The sequence below is a fragment of the Aquarana catesbeiana genome, linkage group LG04 (assembly GCF_042186555.1).
Source record: "Aquarana catesbeiana isolate 2022-GZ linkage group LG04, ASM4218655v1, whole genome shotgun sequence".
In the NCBI taxonomy this organism is placed as follows: domain Eukaryota; kingdom Metazoa; phylum Chordata; class Amphibia; order Anura; family Ranidae; genus Aquarana; species Aquarana catesbeiana.
Genome location: NC_133327.1, coordinates 247,675,950 through 247,703,722, shown reverse-complemented (window position 1 = coordinate 247,703,722; position 27,773 = coordinate 247,675,950). Strand labels below are relative to the sequence as shown.

Genomic DNA, 27,773 nt, shown 5'->3' with positions numbered 1-27,773 from the left:
AGACATTTCGCTGTTCCTACTTACTAGGAACAAATGACATGTCTCCTCTCTTCTGACAGCACAGGGATTTGTGTGTTTAAACACACAAATCCCTGTGCTGGCGCTCGTGCACCAGATCGCTCGTTGTCGGTGGCGATTGCAACAACCGCCCATGCGCATCGGGTCCCCCGCCACACCCTCTGGCGGCTCTTAAAGGAACCCCATACCCGTACGGGGTTTTGCTCAGCGGTGCCTCTGTGCCGTAGTATATGTACGCGAGCCGATCGGGAACCATTTAAACTAAACAGTCATGTTAACTATTTCTAAAAACTATCCACTGTTGAAATTATTCCCTTCCCCACTCTAGGAGGACTTAGTCTGTTTTTTTTAGAAAAAACAGTTGGTTAAGATGAAGGGGGATCCTTCTGTTGGTTGGTCTTTTAATCTGACCTCTGCTAGATCTTACCTCCAGAAAAAATTGTAAACTCCCCCTGTATCTGTATGGTTTTATGCATTATGTGCATCTTTTTGACAACATGGTTTATTGTGCCTGGAGTCAAGGTATTGGCCTCTATGTGGTCCTCTTTGAAGAGTAAGGGTTCTGCATGTGCCATTGTTCTTTATTATAAGTAAGTATCCATTGCTACTAATTATTGTACTAACATGGAGGGTCATCAGCCAGAATACCCTGTTACCCCAGCCTCTAGCCTTAATTTAGTTGTTTATCCCTTCAGATACTCTTTGTAGTTTGATTTCCACATCTGTTGGATAGCACAGTGACTGTTGGCCAATCCTCAGTAGAACTGCTTTTTGACCTTCCAAATGTCTAACAATTTACCAGATTCTTTTCGCCCTCAATAGATAAGAAAATATGATTTTTGTACTTTTTTTTTGTACTTTACTGTAAAATCTTTTTCTTGAAGTCCATTAAGGGACACAGGTTGCAGCCCTATGTGTTATTGGCCTTATGTATTGCTTCCTCACAAAACTGTGGAATGGTTGTTGGAGGTGGGGTTAAATAGGGGCGGCCTTAACAATTTTTATTTGTCAGTGTCCCATCCCCTTGAAGGTAACAGTACAGCTAAAATGTATAATAATTTGCTGTATTCCTGTGTATCATATTTTTCTTTTACAGGTTTGTCATTCGACTGGCCCTTAGCACAATATTCTCTCTTCCATACTACCTGTTGATACCCTATTGCTCTTATTATGCTAAAAGTTTATTTACCTCTTTTGTACAAAGTTCCTATCTCTGTTCTGAAAATTATAGAACAACGATTTAAAAAGAAATCTGTTTTGCAACATTTCTTCAATGGGGAAATCTACCCTTGTTTTTTATAATAGGTAGTGATTTTACAATGTAATATATACTTTAACTTCAAACAATACATTTTTGTTGCTTGTAAATGAATGAATATGAAACTTAAATTAAATGTATTTTTTAAAAAAGGAACATCTATTTATTTCTTTCGCATATCAGTATAAAACAATAATAAAAAAATACATCTTTGCTATACAGTAAACTTTTTTGTCCAGTTCAAAGGATAAATGTAATATCTTACAATTTGTTTACTATTTATAAGTATGCAATGGAGTGCATTTACTTTTTGAAAACTTGGATCACAGAATGGTGCATGTTGGGTGGTGAAATATGTTACAATATTGGCAGAATTTGTATATTTAAATGATTAGTTTTCGGTCCCCTGAATAAGAGTTATTGAGAACAAAAATTAAATATATTAACATAATAATGCTCTTGTCTTTTCCTACTTAACAAATTCATTGCTTTCAAATGCTGGATTACTGTATACTTGTGCTTTGTCATCTGAATGTCTGATAACTGGTTTTGTACGATAGGTCTGGTTGATTGGAGGCCAGTTCTGGTCCATTTCCACTGCTCTGATAGTTTTTCTGTACTGACTCTTCGACTTGTAATTAAAGCATTTTTTCATTAGCAGCCAAAGTTTTCTGTTCTCTATTATAAATTCCTAATGGAAAACACATTAAAACAGTTATAAAATATACACATTTGGAAATGTATAAGCTACCACTGGTAAATAACAGCATAATAATGAGACCATAACATATTCATACATATATATTTGTGTGGGTAAAATACATAGACCATATTTTTAATGTCGTATTGTAAAGCAATTTTAACATTTAGGCCCTTTTCACATGATCGTCCGTTTTTCAGGCGAATCCGAGTGGGCCACCCATTGACTTCTATGGGCGGACGGATGTCAGCGGAGATGTGTCTGCTGACACTTGCCTGCCATCCGATCCGTCAAGATCCGCTCAACAGACGGATTGCGATAGGTTTGCCATCACTCCAGTGGATCGGAGCAGATGAAAATGGACAGGCCGTCTGTTTTTATTCGATCCCCCCATAGAGAACAGCTGGGTTCTCACAGGTCTGTCCCTGCACAGTGAGCCGAGATGGACCTGTCATCCTCCTGTTCAGCAGGGATCGACGGAGCGATCCCCTCTGAGCTAGCGGCATCCGTCCAATAGATCTGTCCCGTGTAAAAGGGGCCTTAAAGTGATTTAAACGATTACTAGATTACATTTAGTATGCTAAAACAGCATGTATAACAAACAATGCCTGTGTTTTTTTTGTTTTTTTTAAAAAGCTTTTTTTAAAGCTGAAGTTTAGTTTAAAAAAAAGTGTTTTTGGATTATAGATTCAGTAACATTACTTGCTTCTAATGAAGTGTATCCCACATTATGCTGATTGCTCCGTAGTGTAGCAATGTTCCCTGCAATGGTGGCAGGTCCTTTTCATAGAGCTGAATTTCCAGTGCTGCAGGCATTAAATTCCTCAACTCATTGAAGTCTTGATGACCATCCACCCATTTCTGCCCTCTGCTTCATTCAGAAAACTCCTTGGATTTTTTTCATAGAATGTAACACTTTTTGTAAAAGGGGGAGAGGATCCTGCCATTTATCTACCTCCCCCCCAAATCACAGAATGTATTGCATCAAGTGAAAACAATACCAAAAACATTCCTGTATGGAGGAGAGTACAGAAAGGGGCAGGCAACCATCAAGACTCTGCAACATTAGAGCCGAAGAAGTTAACCCCTGCAGTGCTAGAATTTCAACCCTGTGAAGAGGACCTGTCATCACTGCAGGGAACATTTCTACACTAAGGAGCAATCAGCAGGACACAGGATACATGTCATTAGAAGTAAGTAATGTTACTGAACCTATATTCCAAAAACATTTTTTAACTAAAAATCAGCTTAATTTTTTTTTCTATGATTTTTTTGTTATAAGCACTGTTATAGCATACTAAATATCATAAAGCAATGGTTTACACTTACTTTAAATGTTAACATTGCTTTTCACAAGAAGAAAAATAAAATAAAATAAACTTCAGCTTTATGGATAAAATACTACTTTCATGTTTTTTTCATCATTTTTGGCATCTCCTCCAATCTTTTCACTCACTGCAAGAGGACTGGCTAGTGACAATGGGGGATCATGCTTGTGCAGTGCATGCTGTATTCTCCATAATAAATCATTTTTGTGATTGGGTTTAGATCTACTTTAACTCCTCCTCTGCTTTCATACCAGTTGATGACCTCTTAATGGGGGGTACAGTTGTTCAGAGCATGAAGACAAACACTACAATATAATCATCCCACAAGCAATGGTCATTCTGCTGCCCAGGCTGGCTCTGTTGCAGGTGGCTTGGGGTTGGGTATTCCAGATTTCTTTACTTGATCCTTTAAATGTTTTTGTTCTGACAATAAGTGTCAAAGACATCAGCCTTTGGCAATTTTAATTAGTTGCCTAGATTCTAGGAGAGTGGAGAACATCTAAGGCCACAAGCAATTTAGCACTGATGATGAAGATTAGGCAAACCAGTTTGAGGCATATATTATTTACATGTTTATGAAGTCTACGCAACTGGTTAACATTAGAAATAGGCAGATTACTGCTGCTGTGAATCATATAAATGCTATGATATTAATATATCCTGTCAAGAAGGGTGTGACATGCCACATATATAGCAGGTCACATTATTACAAAACACTGTATTCAAGGGTATAAAGATTTGGATCTCTTGTTATGCCACTACCCGTCATGGTTGGCAGTTGTAATTCAAGGTTCGCCAAGGTAATGGTTTCTGAAGAAACTAAAAAAACAAACAGCAATATGTCTGCTAATGGTTTACATTGTTCTTCAAAGTAACATCATGTTGAAACACCAGATTTTTCCAGCAGGTGGCACTAAAGGTAAAATCTAGAATTTTAGCTATCTCCATTATCCACTTCAGCTTTACAAGGTTTTAACCCCTTCATGGCCAGGCCATTTTTTGCTATTTGGCACTTCGCTACTTTAACTGGTCATTGTGTGGTCATGCAACGCGGTACCCAAACAAAATTTATATCTTTTTCTTGTCACAGTAATAGAGCTTTCTTTTGGTAGTATTTGATCACCACTGTGTTTTTTTTATTTTTTATTATATAAATGAAAAAATACTTTTTTTCTTTTTTTTTCTTTTCTGCTATAAAACATATCCAATAAAAAATGTTAAAAAATGTATAATTTCTTCATAAATTTAGGCAAAAGTATTCTGCTACTTGTCTTTGGTGTATATTGACTGGTTTGCATGAAAGTTATACAAACTATGCTATATATACTGGAATTTTTTTTATACTACTAATGGTGGTGATCAGCAATTTATAGTGGGACTGTGATAGTTCTATGGGTAATCTTACATTAACTGACATTGGATGGGAACTGACTAACTGCCACTGACAACACCAGTAACACTGACATCCAACTTTGATCAGTGACAACACTATACACTGTCATTGTACTAATGACACTGGCTGTAAAGAGGTTAACATCTTGGGTAATCAAGGCGTTAAATGTGTGCCTAACAGGTGTTAACTTGTGTAATGTGTGCTGCTTTTTACTCAACTTCTCTTTGTTCCTTATCCCTGCTGTGCAGGCAGAAGAAACAGAGGGATTGCTCCCTCTGTGCTGTCAACACAGGGTTCTGGGCTGTTATTGGACACAGTCAGTTTGCTGACAAACTCCTGCTGTGTACAATCACAGCAGGGGTCGGCGGGCGGGGGTGCGCATGTATGACCTGTACCGGAAGAGGCCAGCGTTGTACAGGTACGTCACTGTGCCTGTATGGGCCCGCCATCAGCAGTACATTGTGGCCAGGTGGTCCAAACATGGTAAAGTACAATTTCAGGGATGATGTAGACATAACCCTTCATATTACCACAGGCATATGATTTCTATTTACAGCAAAAATACACACTGATTTCCTGATTCTGATGAATTCCAGATATGGCCCTTTTTAGATAGGTACACTGATCCAGCTGCAAACAATGTAAGTGTGTATGTTATACCTGGGAGATCCCCGTGGAAGCTGAAACCCTTTACAGCAGCCACCACTGAGTCCAGTCTCGGCATTGGCTCCATTTAGAAAACACTTTCAATAAATGCAAAGTGTTCTCTAATGGATGAGGTGAACAGGGGGCTGGTGACATCACAATCTCCACCTGGTCTAATCAAAGCATTAGTAGAGAAAATGCAAAGTGTTCACTGAATGGTACCTCTGCCAAGTGGGCAACCTCCTGTACTCAATTAACAAGAGGGCAGCCACTCTGCAAAGCACCTGGAAGCTAACCACAATCATTGTAGCAGTGGTGCTTATGCCTACTACAGTGATTTCCACCTTCCAGAGGGATCGACAGGTATGACACATACATACATTGGTCCAAGCTGGACTAACGTAACTGTATAAGAACTTCCATATCTAACCTTCATCTTTAAAGCTGGACTAAACCTTCCCATCCTTTACAGCCAAGGAAGCTGCCATCTTAGCCTCTGTTTGATCTGCAGTTGCCTCGGTGGTTCACATATGATCAGTTATGACATCAGCCGTTTGATGGTTAATAGTTTGAAAGTGCAAAAAACTGTAACAGTTATCACTCACTGCATCCCTTGAATGTAACTGTTTTGGGAAACAGTTAAGTTAATGGGTTTAGTTCTGTGTTAGGTATATCTGTTAATATACTGACAATAATAGTGCAGAATCTTGTCTTCTCTAATCTACATGCTGTCACATGTAGAATACTTACTTCAGCTAAGTATGAAACAATAACCGTAATGATCAATATGATGAGAATAGTGATTCTCCAAGAAGTCGGTATGCACACAAGCTGTAAAAGAACAGATTGGATTATATTACCTTTAATTTCAAAAAAATGATCTCATATGCATGAAATGTCAGGAGTATTTAAAATTTCTCTAATGGGAACACAGACAGCAACACAAACTCTTTTTTTAGTGGAGTGGAGAAAGGTTAGAACCTCTGACAAGTTTTTTATTTGGGTCTGGAAGACCATATTCCCCTCATTTCTTGTCTCAGTGTCAAAAGCGTAAAACAGGAGATAAAAAGCTTATCATTCGAATAACACATAGCAATACAACTTGACAGAGATTCTTACCCTTTCTCCATCTACTCAAAACAAAAAAGAAACAACTTTTTTCCATCTGTATTTGAGTTTTAATGTGTAATTAGGGCCAAAACTTTCCAGGAGCCAGGAGGACTGGCTCTATCACATGATCGCTGTGATAGCCTGTGATTGGGTATCACAGTGATCAGTAACTATGCAACTCACCCCTGTATTCTTTCTCCTCTTAAATGGAGAAAAAGGTACATTGTATCATTTTCTCATTGATAGAGGAGAAGTATGTCATCAAAAAAGTAAATAAATATATATATATATATATATATATATATATATATATATATATATATATATATATATATATATATATATATATATAGATATGTAGATCAGGGTTAAAGTTAAGGTCAAAGGCTGGGGTCAGTGTGTTTTAAGTAGGATTAAAAAAGAAAAGCAAACAAGCAGGAATCTTGTATTAGTTCCATCAGAACTGGAAGTGATGTAACAGAAGTCCCTCCCTACACGTTTTGTCATTAGTGTGCCACGTCTTCATGAGCTGCTGGAACACACGCTGGATGAGCCTTCAGCATTTCCTGCTTGTGTACAGTTATATGCACATCTATTTTATAAAGCTGTAAGTGTTTGATTCTGGTGTATTCCACTAGAGTCAATTGGATCTGGTGAGTGCAGAGGTTTTTTTTTGCACAGAGCAGGGTGGAGACTGAGAGGAGCACCATTTAAATGCATATTTACTCAATTTCTCACAAGGGTGAATTAAAGTCACGGCACACAATAATGTATTCAATGTCTTTATTGTACTATTTTTTTGGGAGGGGGGGGGGGTATTTTTAGGTGCAAGCGATGTTTGTATACATAGTATTTGGTTCTGATACTGTTTTCTGTTTGAAAATAACAGCTGTACTGTATAAATAATTTTTTCATTTTTAATTTAATATCATTGGCATTGAGAGGGCATGGATATCACATTGAATATTTTTGTACACACAACAAATTGGTAGTAGGAGAATTTGTTTTGGTTCATTCTTTAGTTATTATAGTAGCAAGAAATATACAGCTAAAATTCAAATATTATATTTTTTACCGTAAATATCCATTTACCACCTAATAAAAAAACAATTTTCCTGAATAAAAACGAGTTATAGTTCTGCATACACTAAGTAGTTGTGATGATCTGTATAGTTTTACTAACACAATTTATCTGCCAGGGTTTGTTCTTCTTCTTGGTTGGTGGGCCCCATCTCAGGCAGAGGAATTCCACTACTGTGTTTAACAGCAGAAATATCTCACCGATCATGATGTTATCTCTTACACACCAGTAAGACATGAGTATGCTTAATAAATACATTACAAAGTAGCTGTCTTTTTTATTATTTTATTGCCTGGAAACAATGTTGCGTACACTGTAATTCCCTTTTCAAAAGCTCTTAAAACAAATTGGCTCACTTACCTCCATCACTTTATATATATTGTCAATGTCAGCAAATAAAAGAAATATGCAGACTCCAAGCTGGATTGTCAGTACAGCAGTAAATATATCTGTGGTGAAATACGAGAATGTGAAAATGTATGTTTCATCCATCATAAGATCACATCAAATTTATAATAATATGGGTTGTGGTATAGATTAGTGACAAATTCAAAAAGGCACCAACATCCCTGAATAGAGAATATATGCAGGAAGGTTTTTTTGGGATTTGAAAGGTGCCAGAAACACAAAAAAGGCAGAAATCTATATTTATAAAAAAATACATCTTTATTTATACAAAGCTAAAAATTGTTAATATAAAAGTGAAGAAAGCAACATGTCTTTTGGTTGTGTCAAGTTGCTTTCTTCACTTTTATATTAACAATAATTTTTAACTTTTTATAAATAAAGATGTAAAATCCCCAAATAACTTTCCTGCATATATCATATTTATACTGTCAGCATACCCAAGACTAACAAATACCATAACAGATCAGCGGCACTCCAAGCCTGCAGTATCAGTATCCCAGGTTTACACACTACAGTATTCAGGTGCTGGCAGAGATAGAACACATCTTACTCCACAATATAACATAGAACACAGGTACTGCAGCACACTGTATTCAACTTCAGTGTAATGTAACTGAAAGACAGGCTTCAGCTCAAATCCCTGCCAATCAGTCATGCCCTTCTGACCTGTTTCACCCACATTGGGCTTAAGGCAGGCCAAAAAAATTTGCATGATTCCCCCATCAACACAGACAGTGCTGACAAGGGAATCCCTGCTGCTGAGACATTCATTTCTCCCAGCGGGGGGCGGAGGGAGCTGTCCCCACTGGGAGATAAAATTGATTATTGCTAGCGGCTAAAACAGCTGCTAGCGATAATTGCAATTAAATCTGTCAGGCTGGTTGTATCTAAGTTAATCGATTGGTACATTCAGCCTGCCCAAACAGGGCTCAATTCCTGCTGAATCGGCTGAGATTTGAAGCGTCTATGGGCAGCCTAATTGTAGAGGGATTTGAACTGAAGCCTGTCTTTCATTTACCTTACACTGTAGTTGAATACAGTGTGTAGCGGCACCTGTAGGTGATACAAGAAAGACTAACGTTGGATATACAAACAATATACAGGCATACCCCACTTTTAAGTACACAATGGGGTTTATTTACTAAAGCTGGAAAGTGCAAAATCAGGCTCACTTCTGCATAGAAACCAATGAGCTTCTAACCCCAGCTTGTTCAATTAAGCTTTGGTAATAAAACCTGGAAGCTCATTGGTTTCTATGCAGAAGTGAGCCTGATTTTGCACTTTCCAGCTTTAGTAAAAAAAACCCCATTGTGTACTTAAAAGTGGGGTATGCCTGTATTGATCAATCTGACCAATCATACCACCGAATGAACCTCAAGTATATTCTGTATCTGTCAAACCTACATCAGAGTTATACTTCAACTGAACTTTACCTTAATTTTTGATTCCTTATAACTTCTCATAATATGGCAGCAATTATTATTTTCTGTTCAACCATAGGGGGAGATTTACTAAAACTGGAGCACACAGAATCTGGTGCAGCTGTGCATACTAACCAAACAGCTGCTAACTTCAGCTTGTTCAATTAAACTTTGACAATAAAACCTGGAGAAAATCAGCCACTATGGTATAATATCAGTCACAACAATATGGGGGAGATTTACTAAAACTGGTGCGCATGGAATCTGGTGCAACTGTGCATAATAACCAATCAGCTTCCAGGTTTTATTGTCAAAGTTTAATTGAACAAGCTGAAGTTAGCAGCTGTTTGGTTATTATGCACAGTTGCACCAGATTCCATGCGCACCAGTTTTAGTAAATCTCCCCCATATTGTTGTGACTGATATTATACCATAGTGGCTGATTTTCTCTATATTTATACCATGTGGACCACTAATATGATTTGCATAATCTATGATTATACCCTATCTTTCATTTGCAATATGTGTAATTAATTATGTAAATTCTACTTGCCAAGCTGTAATACCACACTAGTCTGTATGTGCACTACAGTATATTCATTAAAATAAAGTTTCCTCTGCAGAGAGGGGGAAAAAAAAAAGTTATTTGTGTAATACAAATCAGCAACTAAAAAAAAAAAGACTTTTTTAATGAGTTTCTACTTCCGATTTTTTTTAACACTACTTTTATTCATATGCATATTCATATTTAATGATACTTACAATTTGTATATATAGCTTGTCGAAACGGCTTGCCCTTGGAGAAGATAAATGCCACAATTATGCAGTGGATTGTAGTCAGTGGCCACAGTGTGGCTGTTTCGTAGCTCTCATGGTTCATGTTCAGATCAAACCCAGTTTGAGTATTTGCAGTTTGCGGTCCAGTGCTATTAAAGAATGTACTGGTGTTTGAAGTACTGGCATTTCCATAGATACAAGCTCTGGAAAGATAGGATAAACTTCCAGTTATACAGTTCCTCTTTTTATTTCACACTGACTTTTGTAAATATTTTATTATATCTTTTAATGTGATAACTCTGAAGAAATGACACTTTGCTACAATGTAAAGTAGTGAGTGTACGGCTTGTATAACGGTGTAAATTTGCTGTCCCCTCAAAATATCTCAACACACAGTCATTAATGTCTAAACCGCTGGCAACAAAAGTGAGTACATCCCTAAGTGAAAATGTCCAAATTGGGCCCAAAGTGTCAATATATTGTGTGGCCACCGTTATTTTCCAGCACTGCCTTAACCCTCTTGGGCATGAAGTTCATCAGAGCTTCACAGGTTACCACTGGAGTCCTCTTCCACTCCTCCATGATGACATCACAGAGCTGGTGGATGTTAGAGACCTTGTCCTCCTCCACCTTCTGTTTGAGGATGCCCCACAGATTCTCAATAGGGGTTAGGTCTGGAGACATGCTTGGCCAGTCCATCACCTTTACCCTCAGCTCCTTTAGCAAGGCAGTGGTCGTCGTGGAGGTGTGTTTGGGGTCGTTATCACTGGAATACTGCCCTACGGCCCAGTCTTCAAAGGGAGGGGGGTCATGCTCTGCTTCAGTATGTCACAGTGCTGTACATGTTGACATTCATGGTTCCCTCAATGAACTGTAGCTCCCCAGCACTGGCAGCACTCATGCAGCCCCAGACCATGACACTCTCACCACTATGCTTGACTGTAGGCAAGACACACTTGACTTTGTAGTCCTCACCTGGTTGCCGCCACACACGATTGATACCATCTGAACCAAATAAGTTTATCTTGGTCTCATCAGACCACAGGACATGGTTCCAGTAATCCACGTCCTTAGTCTGCTTGTCTTCAGCAAACTGTTTGCAGGCTTTCTTGTGCATCATCTTTATTAGAGGCTTTCTTCTGGGATGACAGCCAAGCAGACCAATTCGATGCAGTGTGCGGTGTATGGTCTGAGCACTGACAGGCTGACCCCCCCGCCCCTTCAACCTCTGCACTTTGGCTCACTAATATGTCTATTTCCCAAAGACAACCTCTGGATATGACGCTGAGCACGTGCACTCAACTTCTTTGGTCAACCATGGCGAGGCCTGTTCTCAGTGGAACCTGTTCTGTTAAATCGCTGTATGGTCTTGTCAACCATGCTGCAGCTCAGTTTCAGGGTCTTGGCAATCCTCTTATAGCCTAGGCCATCTTTACATAGAGCAACAATTCTTTTTTTCAGATACTCAGAGTTCTTTGCCATGAGGTGCCATGTTTAACCACTTGCCGTGCGCCATATAGCAATATGATGTCGGCAAAGTGGTTGCGATATCCTGACCGGATGTTATATGAGGTCGCCAGGATATCAAGCCACTGCGTGCCTCCGGGGGCAGAGACTCTTTATCACGTGATCAGCCGTGTCCAATCACAGCTAATCATGATGTAACCAGGAAGAGCCGTTGATAGGCTTTTCCTCACTCGCGTCTGTCAGACACGAGTAGAGGAGAGCTGATCGGCTGCTCCTCTGACAGGGGGGTCTGTGCTGATTGATTATCATTGCAGCCCCCCCCGCAGATGGCCACACTGGACCACCGGGGATGCCACCAGGACCACCAGGGATGCCACCAGAACCACCAGAGATGCCCACCACTAGACACCACCAGGTATGCCAATCAGTGCCCACAATGGATGCCAATCAGTGCCCACAATGGATGCCAATCAGTGCCCACAATGGGCATCACTGATTGGCAGGCATTGTTGTTTGGTACAGATTGGCATCCATCAGTAGCATCCATTAGTGTACATCAGTGCCACCTATCAGTGCCCATCCATGCCCATCCATGCCACCTATCAGTGCCCATCTGTGCCGCCTAGCAGTGCCCATCCGTGCTGCCTATCAGTGCCCATCCGTGCCGTCTATCAGTGCCCATTGGTGCCGCCTTTCAGTGCCCATCAGTGCCATCTATGTGTACCCATCAGTGCTGCATATCAGTGCCACCTATCAGTGCCCACCAGTGCTGCCTGTCAGTGCCCCATTAGTGCCACATATTAGTGCCCATCATCAGTGCTGCCTCATCAGTGCCACCTCATTGGTGCCACCTCATCGGTGCCCATAAGTGCTGCCTTATCAGTGCCCGTCAGTGCAGCCCCATCAGTGCCTATCAGTGAAGGAGAAAACATACTTATTTACAACGTTTTGAAACAGAAACAACAAAAGAAAGTTTTTTTTCAAAATTTTCGGTCTTTTTTTTATTTGTTTAGCAGAAAATAAAAATCCCAGAGGTGATCAAATACCAAAAGAAAGCTCTATTTGTGGGAACAAAATGATAAAAATTTAGTTTGGGTACAGTGTAGCATGACCGCGCAATTGTCATTCAAAGTGCAACATCACTAAAAGCTGAAAATTGGTCTGGGCAGGAAGGTGTATAAGTGCCCTGTATTGAAGTGGTTAACTTCCAGTGACCAGTATGAGAAAGTGAGAGTGATAACACCAAATTTAACCACTTCACGACCGCTCACTGTATATATACGTCATTTTTTTAAAGATGGATATCTCGGTAACGGCAGCAGCTGCTGCCACAACCGAGATATCCATCTTTACAGCGAGCGGTTCTGTACACGATAATGGTGGTCTCAGCGGCGGGTTCGCCGCGAGATCACCGTTATCGGCGGCGGGAGAGGTGCCACCCCCCCTCCCGCCGCTCTCCCGCACTCTCCGCCGCTTACCGAAGCCGTCGGTAGCGGCGGAGGAGATCGGGACCTATGCCATGTGACGGCCGGAGCGACGTCATTACGACGGCTCCGCCCACTTCTCTTAAAGGCACAATTTTTTTTGTGTCATTTTTTTTTAAACGACTTTTTTTTTTTTTTTTTTTTTGCATTTTAGTCTAAATATGAGATCTGAGGACTTTTTGACCCCAGATCTCATATTTAAGAGGACCTGTCATGCTTTTTTCTATTACAAGGGATGTTTACATTCCTTGTAATAGGAATAAAAGTGATCCAAATTTTTTTTTTTTTAAAACAGTGAAAAAATAAATAAAGTAAAATAAATAATAAAAAAAAAAAAAAAAAAATTTAAAGCGCCCTGTCCCGACGAGCTCGCGCACAGAAGCGAACGCATACGTGAGTAGCGCCCGCATATGAAAACGGTGGTCAAACCACACATGTGAGGTATCGCCGCGACCGGTATTGCGAGAGCAATAATTCTAGCCCTAGACCTCCTCTGTAACTCCAAACATGCAACCTGTAGAATTTTTTTAAACGTCGCCTATGGAGATTTTTAAGGGTAAAAGTTTGACGCTATTCCACGAGCGGGCGCAATTTTGAAGCGTGACATGTTGGGTATCAATTTACTTGGCATAACATTATCTTTCACAATATAAAAAAAAATTGGGCTAACTTTACTGTTGTCTTATTTTTTTATTCAAAAAAGTGATTTTTTTCCAAAAAAAGTGTGCTTATAAGACCGCTGCGCAAATACGGTGCAAAAAAAAGTATTGCAATGACCGCCATTTTATTCTCTAGGGTGTTAGAAAAAAAACAATATATAATGTTTGGGGGTTCTAAGTAATTTTCTAGCAAAAAAACCTGTTTTAAACATGTAAACACCTAAAATCCAAAACGAGGCTGGTCTTTAAGTGGTTAACACACCTGCTCCCCATTCACACCTGAGACCTTCTAACACTAATGAGTCATATGACACCGGGGAGGGAAAATGGCTAATTGGGCCCAATTTGGAAATTTTCATTCAGGGGTGTACTCACTTTTGTTGCCAGCGGTTTAGACATTAATGGCTGTGTGTTGAGTTTTAAAGGGGACCGCAAATTTACACTGCTATACAAGCTGTACACTCACTACTTTACATTGTAGCTAAATGTCATTTCTTCAGTGTTGTCACGTGAAAATATATAATAAAATATTTACAAGAACGTGAGAGGTGTACTTACTTTTGTGAGATATTGTATGTGCTCTTTGATACATATAAACTATATATACTATAGAAACTATGCAGTATATACTACGAAGAGCTTGTGTTGACTGAAACAGGATCTATGAGTGCAGGACAGGATGACTGAATAGATCATGTTTTATTCATAGAGGTTGTAGTATGGCTTCTATGAATAGAGAAGCTGGGTGGAAAACATGGGCATAGTTGCGCACTCTTGCCGAGAGCCTGTGACAGTATCCACAGTTCCGAGTCCCGCTGTCTGTGTCAATGGACACAGCAGGAGGAATTGGGTGCCCCCATGGAAAGCGGCTTTCTGCGGGGGCACCCGATGAAGAGGAGGGGCTTGGAACGTCCGCAGGGCACCCCAGAAAAAAAGGATCGGGGATGTTCTGTGCAAGACCCTTGCACAGAGCAGGTTAGTATAGGCATGTTTGTTATTTTTACTTTAAAAAAAAGAGCGTTTACAAACACTTTAAAGATGAAAAAAAATTTCTGGCTTATTTAACCACTTGCCGCCCGCCATATAGCAGAATGACGTCGGCAAAGCGGTTTCAATACCCTGACTGGACGTCATATGACGTCCTCAGGATATTGAGCCGCTGCGCGCCCCCGGGGGCACGCATCGCGGCGATCGTTGTTGCGGGGTGTCAGTCTGACACCCCGCAACACCGATCTAGGTAAAGAGTCTCTGACGGAGACTCTTTACTACGTGATCACACGTGTCCAATCACGGCTTATCACGATGTAAATAGGAAGAGCCGGTGATCGGCTTTTCCTCACTCGCGTCTGACAGACGCGAGTAGAGGAGAGCCGATCGGCTGCTCTCCTGACAGGGGGGGTCTGTGCTGATTGTTTATCAGCACTGCCCCCCCTCGGATCCTACCCAGGACCACCAGGGAAGCTGCCCAGGACCACCAGGGAAGCCGCCCAGGACCACCAGGGAAACCAGCCACACTGGACCACCAGGTATGCCCCCTAGACCCCTAGGGAAATACTGATCTGTGCAAAGGCAGCTGCCAATCAATGCCCAGGCAGCTGCTAATCAGAGCCCACTCCCATGCCTACCACTGCCAGTGCCACCAGGGATGCCCATCAGTGCCGCGTATCAGTGCCCATCAGTGCCACGTATCAGTGCCCATCAGTGCCACGTATCAGTGCCCATCAGTGCCGCCTATCAGTGCCCAGCAGTGCCGCCTATCAGTGCCCATCAGTGCCACCCATAAGAACCCATCTGTGCAGCCTTTCAGTGCCCATAGGTGTTGCCTAACAGTGCCCATCAGTGCCCACCAGTGCCACCCAGTGCCACCCATAAGTGCCCATCAGTGCCGCCTATCAATGCCCATCAGTGCTGCATATCAGTGCCACCCATCAGTGCCGCCTACCAGTGCCCATCAGTGCCGCATATCAGTGCCCATCGTCAGTGCCCGTCAGTGCCCACTCATTGGTGCCACCTCATCGCTGCCGCCTTATCAGTGCCCCTCAGTGCCGCCTTATCAGTGCCCATCAGTGAAGGAGAAAACTTACTTATTTACAAAATTTTTAAACAAAAACAAAAGCAAAACTTTTCGGTCTTTTTTTTATCTGTTTCGCAAAAAATAAAAACCGCAGAGGTTATCAAATACCACCAAAAGAAAGCTCTATTTGTGGGAACAAAATGATAAAAATTTAGTTTGGGTACAGTGATGTATGACCGCGCAATTGTCATTCAAACTGCGACAGCACTGAAAACTGAAAATTGGTCTGGGCAGGAAGGTGTCTAGGTGCCCTGTATTGAAGTGGTTAAGAAAGTAGCATGAACATTTATGATAATGTACCTAGAAAATACCCAATAACAACTATAAAATTACTTCTAACCTGGTTTTACTGAATTAACCTAACCTAGACATAATGACTGCAATTTTATGTTACACTTTGCACATTATTTTGTACATTATTTGATCTGTCTACTCACCAATTGTTATGCTTTCAGAAATTCTACACTGCTGTTTCTCAATTTGTTTTCATCCATGAATTCCTTTTAAGGTGATATTTACCACTTATCTTATGTTCCTTTGACTTGGACACATTCAGCCTGGCTCACACCCTTGTAAATTATGTACATTTTGGAACACAAAAGATCAAATGTGTCATAAAAATACTTTGCATCCAATGAGGCAATTCAATTATGTACTGTAAAAATGGGGCAATTCTGATCTCCTGTGCAATTGTATATGCTACGATTCCCAACAGAAGGAAAATGCATGAAAACATGCATACAATGAACATTTAAAAAAATAATAAAATGATGGACAAAAGCAGACAAAGACATATGTGAACTAGGCCCTAGTGTCTGTATTTAATTATGTGTAAATGTTTGCCAAGAAAGCCATGTTTTTTTTTTTGTTTTGTTTTTTTAGAATTCTCATTATTGAGTAATTTTACATTGTAATCTACAGCTTGTAAACATTTTAAACTGCCCTAAATTTAGTTTATCAGGCAGAAGTAATCCTTAACCTGATCAGTAGTGCCTTTTGTTGAACCTAATCTGCTGGTTGAGAAGTGCTTACCTGCTAGGATGCTCAGAATACCATGTTTGTTGCTGGACAACAACAAATCCATAGACTTGAATGGCTGTAGTGACAATTACATGAATGACTACTGAGAGCAAGAGAGGAGGTGACATAAGCTGTGCTGGAGGCCGATATGGTGCTAGTTTTGGATATGCATGGTTTAAACTCACTATAAAAAAACAAAACAAATATATACATATTATTTAGCAAGAAAAAGCTACATTTTAGTAATTATAAATGTCTTTATTAAATTATGTTTTCAACATTCACCTAACAATCATTTTTACATGCAAACTGACTATGCTTCTGAGTTAAAGCGTTTGTTACCTCGACACTTCATACGTCTGATATGTGCCTGCTGTACCATGTACTTGTTCTCTTTGTATTGCTTCCTTTGTGTGAAATCCCTGGTGTTCCTGCTAGTCCCTCTGCTTTCCTATTGAAAACTGACCACACTATGCAGAAGAGCACAGTGTGGTCAGTTCTCTATCTATGCTGGGAACTCGACCTGCTCTCATCCAATGATCAGACTTGTCACGCCCCCACCACACATCCATTCACTGGGTAGCTCAGTGTGCTGCTGCTTCTCTTCCCCCCCGGCTCTTATGCATCTGAGAACAGAGAGAATGTGATCATTTATAAAAAAGGGAAAACAGGTATTTATAATGTTTTTCTTTATATCTATACAAAAAATGTTTTCCCTTTCATTTCAATTTGAAACTGAATGGGTTGTTTTACAAGGTGATCGTTTACAATCACTATACGTTGTCACTAGATGGCACTATTCATCCATTCTATGTTCTGGCATACAGTTATTGTTGACACTTGATAATGTGTACAGTAGGGATCCTGAGAGCCAGCTATGTTCCCACAGCAGACAACCATTCTGGCCCCCATCCCACGTCCACTACATTGTTTAAAATCTTCTTTTAAATGCACTGGAATTAAATGGCCTTCACAGCAAATGCTGTCAAAAATAATTATGTGGGCTTACAACAGTAAGAAAATAAAAAATCTGAATATCATAGTAAATATAATTATATATAGAAATCAAATAATGTAAAAAAAAAACAACTATTTGTAACTATTTCTATTGTAAATAAAGCCTCTCCTCTGCTGTTTGGTTATACCTGTGTACTATGTTAATTGTAACATTTTGTTTGACTCTCAGTAATTCTAGAGCATACACAGAATAACAGTCAGGGTCATACAATGACTGCACACATGGACAAGTTTGGAGAGATGCTAATTTTCCATCCTTTCCTGTCCACATCCAAGTGGATATTGCCCCATACATGGGCTTTTTATCTTCATATTGTCTAGGACTAAATTGCCTTTTACTAGTCATTCAATATATGTGTAGTTGAAAGCTAAACTCCAGACATTTTGATTGTGTTGGATAATGTTTGCAAGAGTTAGATCTTTTGGGCATTTTATTGTTGTGTGCCCACTGGGTAGATTTACCTTTGTTTTCTGTACCAGTGACCCCCAGAGCATTGCTGCCAACTTCGTGTAATCCTAGCCTTATCTGGAGTGAATTATTTATATATTTCATTGAAAAATCTAACTAGTGCTGGTGACAACATCAATCTTTACAATGGGGACACAGGCAGCAATAAAGCCCAAATAGAGGATCTAACCTTCCCTCCATTAATAAAAAAGGGTTGGAGAACACTTTTACATTTAGATTACCCTACAGTTACTTAGGAACTTTTGATATTACCGGGTTAAGCACATTCTGCTTTTGTTTCTTGAAAACTTTTGCTGGCTTCTGAAAATTAGACAGGGATGTAGCTTGTGTGGATAAGCGCACATACAAGATTTATAAATGTCATTTTTCTTACTTGTTACTTACTTGTTAAGCAGACTACGATAGTTACGGCCATATCCTGCGCAAGAAGTTGATAGTTTGACAAGATGTTAATTTGCTAAAAAAGGGAAAGAAGTGCTATATTTATTATAGTACTATAATTTAATTTATTCCTATGTATACAGTAACCTATAGCAAACAATTGTGTTAAAAAAAGAACGCATAGAAAAAAAAATTACCCAGTAAAGTAGCAGTAAACAAACAAACTGGATCATGGCATAAAGGGTCATGTATTTAAAAACGCAGAAAGATGTGACCAGCGCAGCTCTCCCTTCCCTGTGAAGGAAGACACAAGAAATCATTAATGACTATGACACAGCCGTTCATACAGGTTGGGGAAAAGGATACCCATAAACATGAACTAACCATTGTACAATCCAGGCCACATTGTGACATACTGCAAAATATATTGGTGGGAAAGCATATTTCTAAATGATTGCTAAGATAAATCATAAAATGGGCTCTGCATGAGTATCTGCTCAGTGTACACTTGGCTGAAATAATTGTGAAATGAGCATTCACCAAGAAGTAGTTTTGGTAGTCAAATCTACCAAACGTCAACTTATTTCTATGCATAGCTTAATTTACATGAACTTAATTAGCTATCAAATCATGCAAGTAATAAAAACAATGTAGTAGTAAACTGTTGTTTATTCACATATCCTGGAAGTTCTCGGATGGATGCAAATTCTAAGCTTATAGCAGTCCATCTATTCATTGACTTTTGCCTCACACCTAAATTCCCCCTAGCATTAGTATGTACAGGATTTATATAATGCCAACAGTTTGCACAGCACTTTATAATACAAAGGGAGACAGTGCAGTTAAAATACAATTCAATTTAATACTGGTTTTTAGTAATATTTTTTCTTGCCACTGACAACATGCAATGCAGGTTCAACAATTATCTTTCTTTATCAGGCGAATCTGACAATTAAATTGTGTGACTTTCATTATGTCTTCCGAAGAAGGTAGCATGATCTGACTAATCTGGTTGGGTTCTTGACTTCCCAGTTACCTTCTAGATGAACTGAGACAGTAGTGCTTTTTGCCTGACACTTGTGGAACCTAACTTCATATCTACATTTTTGATGCGTATAACTTACCATTTCGGAAGAACTGAACCTTGTACTCGTACCCCCACCCCGTTTATAAAAACTTTATTAAAATGAGTTTGCACTAAAGTACAATTCAATACAAGAAAATTACGAGGGCCCTGCTTGTGAGAGGTTAGAGTCAATGCAGTATCAGCATTCTACCCAACTGTGTTTTACATGTAAAATAATCATTTGTGACCCAGGGAACTGTCTGTCTGTCTGAAATATGAATTAATTTTGAATACAGGTTGCAGACTTTAGTGGAAGAGTGAATGCAATTTATCCCTCTTCCACTGCTGCTGCCTACTGAGAAAATGATAAGTGTTGCACCACAAAAATAACAGATAAGACTGATTGGTTGCTATATACTTTGATCTCACAGCTTCACTTTATTGCCACAACTCATTTGTAAATAGGTCCTTATCTAAATCTCTTTATTTAATTGATTAACTTTTATTGTTTGATGTCTCGTGTACTTTCATATACAGTATAACTGTGGTTTTTAAAAATTTCTATGACACTGTGATTAAAGAAGAGTATTCACAAAAGCTTGCACTACAAAATATATTTAAAGTGATAGAAAAGTCTATTTTTTTTTTGTTAAAAATAACAAACATGTGCTCTGTGTAGTGGTATTGCACAGAGCAGCCCAGATACTCCTCTTCTCTGGCCCCTTTTCGGTGCTCCTGGCCCTCCTGTTGAGTGCCCCCATAGCAAGCAGCTTGCTATAGGGGCACCCGAGCCAAGCCGCAGCTCTGTGTGTCCATTCAGACATGGAACTGTGACCTGGCCCCACCCCCTCTCTCTACTCACTGACTTTGATTGACAGCAGGAGCCAATGGCTCTTTGCTCCCGACTCAGCCAACGATGAGGGAGAGTCCTGGACAGCCGAGTCTCTCGTGCAACATTCCTGGATCTAGATGGGGCTCAGGTAAGTATTAGGAGGGCTGAGGGGGGCCACTGCACACAGAAGGCTTTTTATCCTAATGCATAGAATGCATTAAGATGAAAACCTTCTGCCTTTACAATCAATTTAAGTAAATAAGTATATTTTGTTACCCAAAAAAGTTGATGAGGCATTGATGATTTTTTTAGAAGGAGGCTTCTATGGCAATCACAATCTGTACTGCACAGCGCATCTTACTGGGTTGTAAATAGGAAGAACCGCGCTAACACAAAAATATATAAGCAGCAGCATATAGTGCGATTACACCAAAATCTAGAGTCCTGTAAAAAGCTGCGCTAAAAATTATTAAAGGTCCATATAAATGACATCAAAGGGATTTCTCCAAATCTTATTCCAAGTGAAAACACCACCACCGTGCGCTTCTAAGCAGTAGTGACAATCCACCCTAGTAGTTGAGCCTGCTTACCAGATGGCAAGCGTAAAAGGGCAAGTGGCTTTAGCCTAGCCAAGGCCTTTTAGCTTGCTAACGCTCCCGGTGTTCCTATGGGGGGTAAATCTCCAGGCTCCCTTAGGTTGTCCACATATCACCATTCAACACGAAAAACCCGGATGACCCAGAAGGAGAAAAGAACTCGCCATAGTATAAAATCCTCCAGATATTTATTTAAAAAACAAGTAGTCACTTACATTCAAGTTAGCAAAGTTGTATATACGAAAAAAGCCGGCCGGCATGCAAACAAACGGAGCCCGTTCTCTCACTCCAAAAGCGTGGTGACGTCAGTGCGTACCTTCCCAGACGCTTTTCGTCATCATCTGACGTTGTCAATGGGGAACAAGCAACGCAGCGACTCACCACAATATAAAGGGAGCCAAGCCTCGTTCTGAGTAACGAGCATCCAGGCGCCATATTAGATGTGGGAAAAATTCCCTTAGTTTCCGGACATCCTAAGCGGATGTGCATCACTACACTCTACATTCATCCGTCTCAAGGTAAACAAAATTACCTATTTGAGCACACTATTGGTGTCTGTCACAGCCTTGTATGTACAAAATGGATGTAAAAATGTATATAATTAAATTTTATATGATAACATTAAAAAACGCTTCTATCCCAAATTAAAATGTGTATGTAAATACACATGAAAAGTATATTAAATAAGTAATGCACTAAGTGAATAGTGATCAACATATATTAACCAGGAAAAAACTTTTACTATGATATATATTCTCTCATAATGTTAAAATTATATGCCAATAAATTATGTGATATATAAATTTATCGTGTAAACTAAATGGTAAATATTCATGGAAAAAAATTCCATGAACAAATAAAGTGCTATGTGTATACCTAATCAAACCCCAAACCAAAATGGTGTATGAATACATATTGTGTAATTTACAATGAATGTTGAATGTAAATCAACATAAAAAATTAATATTCACCCTAAAAAACCTAAAAGAATGTTTAGTGTTATAAATGTGTAAAATAATAAGTGCTCCACCTGTTTGATCATCATGCTCCAAATCAGGTATTATAAGACATAGGTGTCAAAAACAATATCATAACCAATGTCACATTTTAAAAATCTTAGTGACAAGAAAAAAAGGTGGGAAGGAAAAGGAAAAAAGGCACCCGCATACTCATATCTCAGATCGAGTTCACAAACTCCAATAACAAATTGTTATAAAATAAAAAATTATAAAATTATAAATACAGATAAAAATTCAGCAATGTAAACCAGATACATAAGAAATCTACACCACTAGGGAAATCATGAATTATCAATGAAAGCATTGACATCGGTTTCGATATTCAACCCATAGGGTGCATATGTTCTTAGTCTGTGGATCCACAGACTTAGAAATGTCAATGCTTTCATTTATATATCACATAATTTATTGGCATATAATTTTAACATTATGAGAGAATATATATCATAGTAAAAGTTTTTTCCTGGTTAATATATGTTGATCACTATTCACTTAGTGCATTACTTATTTAATATACTTTTCATGTGTATTTACATACACATTTTAATTTGGGATAGAAGCGTTTTTTAATGTTATCATATAAAATTTAATTATATACATTTTTACATCCATTTTGTACATACAAGGCTGTGACAGACACCAATAGTGTGCTCAAATAGGTAATTTTGTTTACCTTGAGATGGATGAATGTAGAGTGTAGTGATGCACATCCGCTTAGGATGTCCGGAAACTAAGGGAATTTTTCCCACATCTAATATGGCGCCTGGATGCTCGTTACTCAGAACGAGGCTTGGCTCCCTTTATATTGTGGTGAGTCGCTGCGTTGCCCGTTCCCCATTGACAACGTCAGATGATGACGAAACGCGTCTGGAAAGGTACGCACTGACATCACCACGCTTTCGGAGTGAGAGAACGGGCTCCGTTTGTTTGCATGCCGGCCGGCTTTTTTCATATATACAACTTTGCTAACTTGAATGTAAGTGACTACTTGTTTTTTAAATAAATATCTGGAGGATTTTATACTATGGCGAGTTCTTTTCTCCTTCTGGGTCATCCGGGTTTTTCGTGTTGAATGGTGATATGTGGACAACCTAAGGGAGCCTGGAGATTTACCCCCCATAGGAACACCGGGAGCGTTAGCAAGCTAAAAGGCCTTGGCTAGGCTAAAGCCACTTGCCCTTTTACGCTTGCCATCTGGTAAGCAGGCTCAACTACTAGGGTGGATTGTCACTACTGCTTAGAAGCGCACGGTGGTGGTGTTTTCACTTGGAATAAGATTTGGAGAAATCCCTTTGATGTCATTTATATGGACTTTTAATAATTTTTAGCGCAGCTTTTTACAGGAATCTTACTGGGTTGATTTAGTAAAACTAGAGAGTGCAGTATCTGGTGAAGCTATGCATGATAGACGATCAACTTCTAACTTCAGCTTGTTCAATTAAGCTTTCACAAAAAAAACTGGATGCTGATTGGTTTCTATGAAGAGCTGCACCAGATTTTGCTCCCTCCAGTTTCAGTAAATCAACCCCACTGTGTACATCCACTTTCTAGGTGTATTAGAGCACATGCAAGCTGTATGCACAGCTTAACATTTACCTAAAAGCATTTGTGGCACTGACACATTCATCAGCTGAAGGGATCTATAAACTAGTTCCTAGAGCCTTTAGGATCTACAAATATATGCAGTTTCATAGAAATATCACGACCATTTACAAAATAAAAAATTACACAAGTGGATAATGGTAATCAATAAAAAACTGTAAAAATAATAGCCATCAAATGTATAATTTTTCTGTAAAAGTGAATTTCCACTTTACAATGATAGCTTAAAGAGGACTTTATTAGGAAGGAAGAGAACGTTTATTGTTGGGTTGTACACATTGTATATCATGTCTGAGTTTTCACTGGAAGACTACCTACAAGCAGTTTAATTTAACAAAACTGTAAATTGAAACACCACTGCTAAAAAGGTCCAGATAAGCATTTATTCTAATAAAGATAAGGGGAACCATTGAAAAACTTCCAACATATTTCAGGATTTCAAAACTGGCCCATTCTTCAGAGCTTGAGATTAAAAACAATATAAATTGACTAACAGTGAACCGGACCTTTAATGGCATTTCTGCCAGTGTGATTACAAGCACTAGAAGCAGTTCACTTTTAGTCCTTATTTATTGTTTTCAATCTCAAGCTCTCACGAAGTGGGTGGTTTTGGACCCTTGAAATGCACTAGATACTCTTTCGCTTTCCCTGCTTATATTTAATCTCGAGCCCTGGGGAAAGGGGTGGTTTTGAACCCCCAATATACACTGGACACTCATTAGAGCGTCTTCCTTCCCTTTATTGGAAGTCATATCTGAGCCTTTTAGCAATAGTGTGGCACTTTAATTTACATTGTTGTTACTTTAAACTATGAACCAAGGAGACAATGGAGACCCTCCGAGGTGTAGACAATGCTTGCTTGGGAATGAGATCCCCTATATTAACATCAATATCTTAAGATAAGATAGCAATACTAAAAAAATATGTATGGATTTAGCGCTATTTTGCCACTATCCTTAGCTACCTACAAGCAGGGAACTGCAGTGTGCTGAACCTCCAGTTTCCCCTCCCTGGGGGGTAATTTCCAGCATTTTCAACGAATAATCCAATAGGGGTTGGTGAGAGTGTCAATGGCTATCCTATGGATCCTTTATAGCAATAAATCCAGCATGTATACAATGTGCTATAAAGAGGAGAGGCAGAAAGCTCAGTTGATAGTAATATCCTGGCTGTCATCATAAAGCATGAAAATAGGGGCACAGTAACAAAATCGTAGAGAATTTAACACAGGGTTTAGAAAGTGTTTCATTTTTATTCAACGATTAAATGAGTTATATGGATAAAATAAGCGTTTCTCAGCTTACTTGATTAGTTCTGGGATACATTTTATGTTTGGAGTACGGGAAGTAAATGGAGAGGCAACTGAAGCTTCTTGCTCAGACAGTGATATGCCAGCATGGGCCACTTTTAGAGCCTGGAATGTAAAAGTAATCATTAATGATGTTTTAGGACCATTGTGGAAAATATGCTTACAATACAAAGCTTATACAATAGTGGACAATACCAATACAAAGGAATACTGAAGACCTCCAATTCAGCCAGTGGAAGCCGATTCTTATTTTACGAAGACCATAAACAAACAAATATGTTCATAATGTAATTTCCCAAATTGATTGTCAAGCATCTATAATTGCATCAAATCATGCTCCTCCATTTGTTTTTCTAATACTGATTGTTCACTTAAATAACCCAGACTTAATATATCTGCTGCTACTTATGTGAACATAGCTGGGGATGCATGATTAAATGAGTTTGTAATGTGTTTGTGGTATGTTTTTGTTGTGTTTCCAGTGCATTGATAGTGTATTTTATTTAGCATTGTTTATGGTTTTTGCTGTGCTTTCATATGCATTCTAAAAAAAGTACAGCATGCTCAGTTTTTTTTACAGATAAATGCACTTGTATGTACATGAATGCACCACAAATGCATGCAAATAAAGTAAAAAAACACACCCCAAATGCACCCCACACACACTGCAAACATACCGCAATCACAATACGAATGCAGTTAAATGCACATGTGGAACTGCACACTAACTGCAGGAATTGTGGTGTAAATGAGTCGTAAACCATTCACAGAAAAAGAAAAAACATTATTAATACTTACGCCACAGTCATTGGCTCCATCCCCACACATGCACACATAGTAGCTGTTGAGATTAAAAAAGCTAAAGTTAATGTCTATTTTTAAAGAGCAATTACAGGTAGCAATTAAAAGCATTTAGTGAGACAATTCTATCAAGCAAACATAGCAAATGAACCAAAGTCAGAAATGTAATAATTTTTACATAATCTGATTTTATGCAAGCAACTGCGACCATAATCCTCAAAGCACCTCTCAGGCTGACTAGTGGTGTATTTCCTGAAGCCTGTGCTTTGTAACTTTATTTTGTCTTCCTTAATTCCCAATCATGTTTAAACTAAACCTTTATAGTATGTTAACCCAGGTATGTTAACATGCATTGCCATTCAAAAGCAATGTGAAAAGCACATTTAATTTTTTATGGTTCTTGAAATTGTGTTTACACTGTTGACACAGCTTTCCTGCTAGCTGAAAAAATAATTTAAGGATTTTAGTCATTTTCATATGAAACAACTTTGTAAATGTTATAAAACATCAGCTGTGTAATACTTCTAATATTAAAAATCTGTTATATTGCTGATGATTTTTTTCCAATAAGCTCTTCAAATAAACATGTAAAACATTATAAAACGTACTCTAGTTTTTGGAATTCTTCTATTAAACTGGATTTTTGTCCAGGTGACATTCTCGCAAAGACAGCCCCATTTACAAGAAGCTGCAAAAAAAGCACAAATGTTATACATGTATGTATTTTTTTATTCTGGCATTCAGAGTTGGCATCATGAATTATTGATTATATCTCTAGGTAAAGCTTCTTCTTTATTCATTTGGATAGACTAAAGAAGGGTTAGAATCTGTCAGACTCCTATTGCTGTCTGATTTCCCACTCAGGAGATTCCCCCTCTCTATTGGTTCCAGTGACTATTGCCACTAAAACAAAAAGTGATGATGAATTTAAAATGTTACAGTTTTCACTGAAACAAGGGATTAGGGACCATCATTCAACTAGGGCACTTTCTTTGGTAATAACAATCTAGGAGGGCATTTTCCATGACATTCTGGCTCTAACTGTTATGTTTTTAGAACAGGACATGAAAGTAAATGTAACGACACCCCGGGTATGAAAGGGGTTAACGTCGTTTAGGACATTCCCTTCCCGAACACCAAGGCAGCTACCGGACACTCCGATCAGCCGAACAAGAAACCCATACAAATAACTCTCCCCCCAAATACGAGACAAAGCTCTGTTTGAGGGTCAACCAGGAACCAACTAATTTATTATCACACATGGACACAACAGATAAAATAACTCAGAGACTCTTTCCCTCCACCCCTGGAAAAAAGGGCGGGTTAAACTGTCCAATGACAATAGACACACAGGTCAGGTGTGTTCGAACTTCTCATCAGTAAACAGTTTTATCAGCAGGGGGCTGCTGGAGGAATCCCCCCTCCCTCCATAGAGACAAACATCCCAGAATATCAGACACAGTAGAACATTGGAACACAGCCCCACCCCAAACTAACACAGCAAATAGTACACAAGCATGAGACAACACACAATATATACACACAACATTGTGAAGCAGTCACTATCTATAATATGGCACATACAGGGTTCCCAGAGTTCTGTGTTTTGGGGGGACATGGACTTGAATCCAAAGTAACATTACTTCCAGGGTTCCCAGGCATACAGCTCACAACAAGCACCGTTCCCCCAAATGCCAGGGCCCATAATCGGTCAGCAAAGGCTGGCATTCAGTCCTCTCCGAAAGCCTCTATTCCGGCTAGGTCTGTCACAGTAATACAGACAGACAGATACAAAACTGACACATGTTCTAAACATTTCTTGCTCTATGAAAAGCTAA

At 39.1% G+C, this 27,773-nt stretch overlaps 1 protein-coding gene across 1 annotated transcript in view; it reads right to left on the bottom strand.

Moving 5' to 3' along the window:
• Positions 1–1,416: 1,416 nt before the first annotated feature.
• Positions 1,417–27,773, bottom strand: part of LOC141139845 (probable cation-transporting ATPase 13A4) — a 74,577-nt gene continuing 48,220 nt past the window's right edge. The window contains exons 21-30 of the mRNA XM_073626372.1: positions 26,544–26,623; positions 25,933–25,975; positions 25,130–25,239; positions 18,908–19,004; positions 18,714–18,786; positions 16,856–17,027; positions 10,125–10,342; positions 7,894–7,982; positions 6,093–6,173; positions 1,417–1,967 (exon numbers count right to left, since the gene is read on the bottom strand). Of these exons, the coding sequence (XP_073482473.1) occupies positions 1,746–1,967; positions 6,093–6,173; positions 7,894–7,982; positions 10,125–10,342; positions 16,856–17,027; positions 18,714–18,786; positions 18,908–19,004; positions 25,130–25,239; positions 25,933–25,975; positions 26,544–26,623 (1,185 nt within the window). The 3' untranslated portion in view covers positions 1,417–1,745. The remainder of the gene's footprint in view (positions 1,968–6,092; positions 6,174–7,893; positions 7,983–10,124; positions 10,343–16,855; positions 17,028–18,713; positions 18,787–18,907; positions 19,005–25,129; positions 25,240–25,932; positions 25,976–26,543; positions 26,624–27,773) is intronic.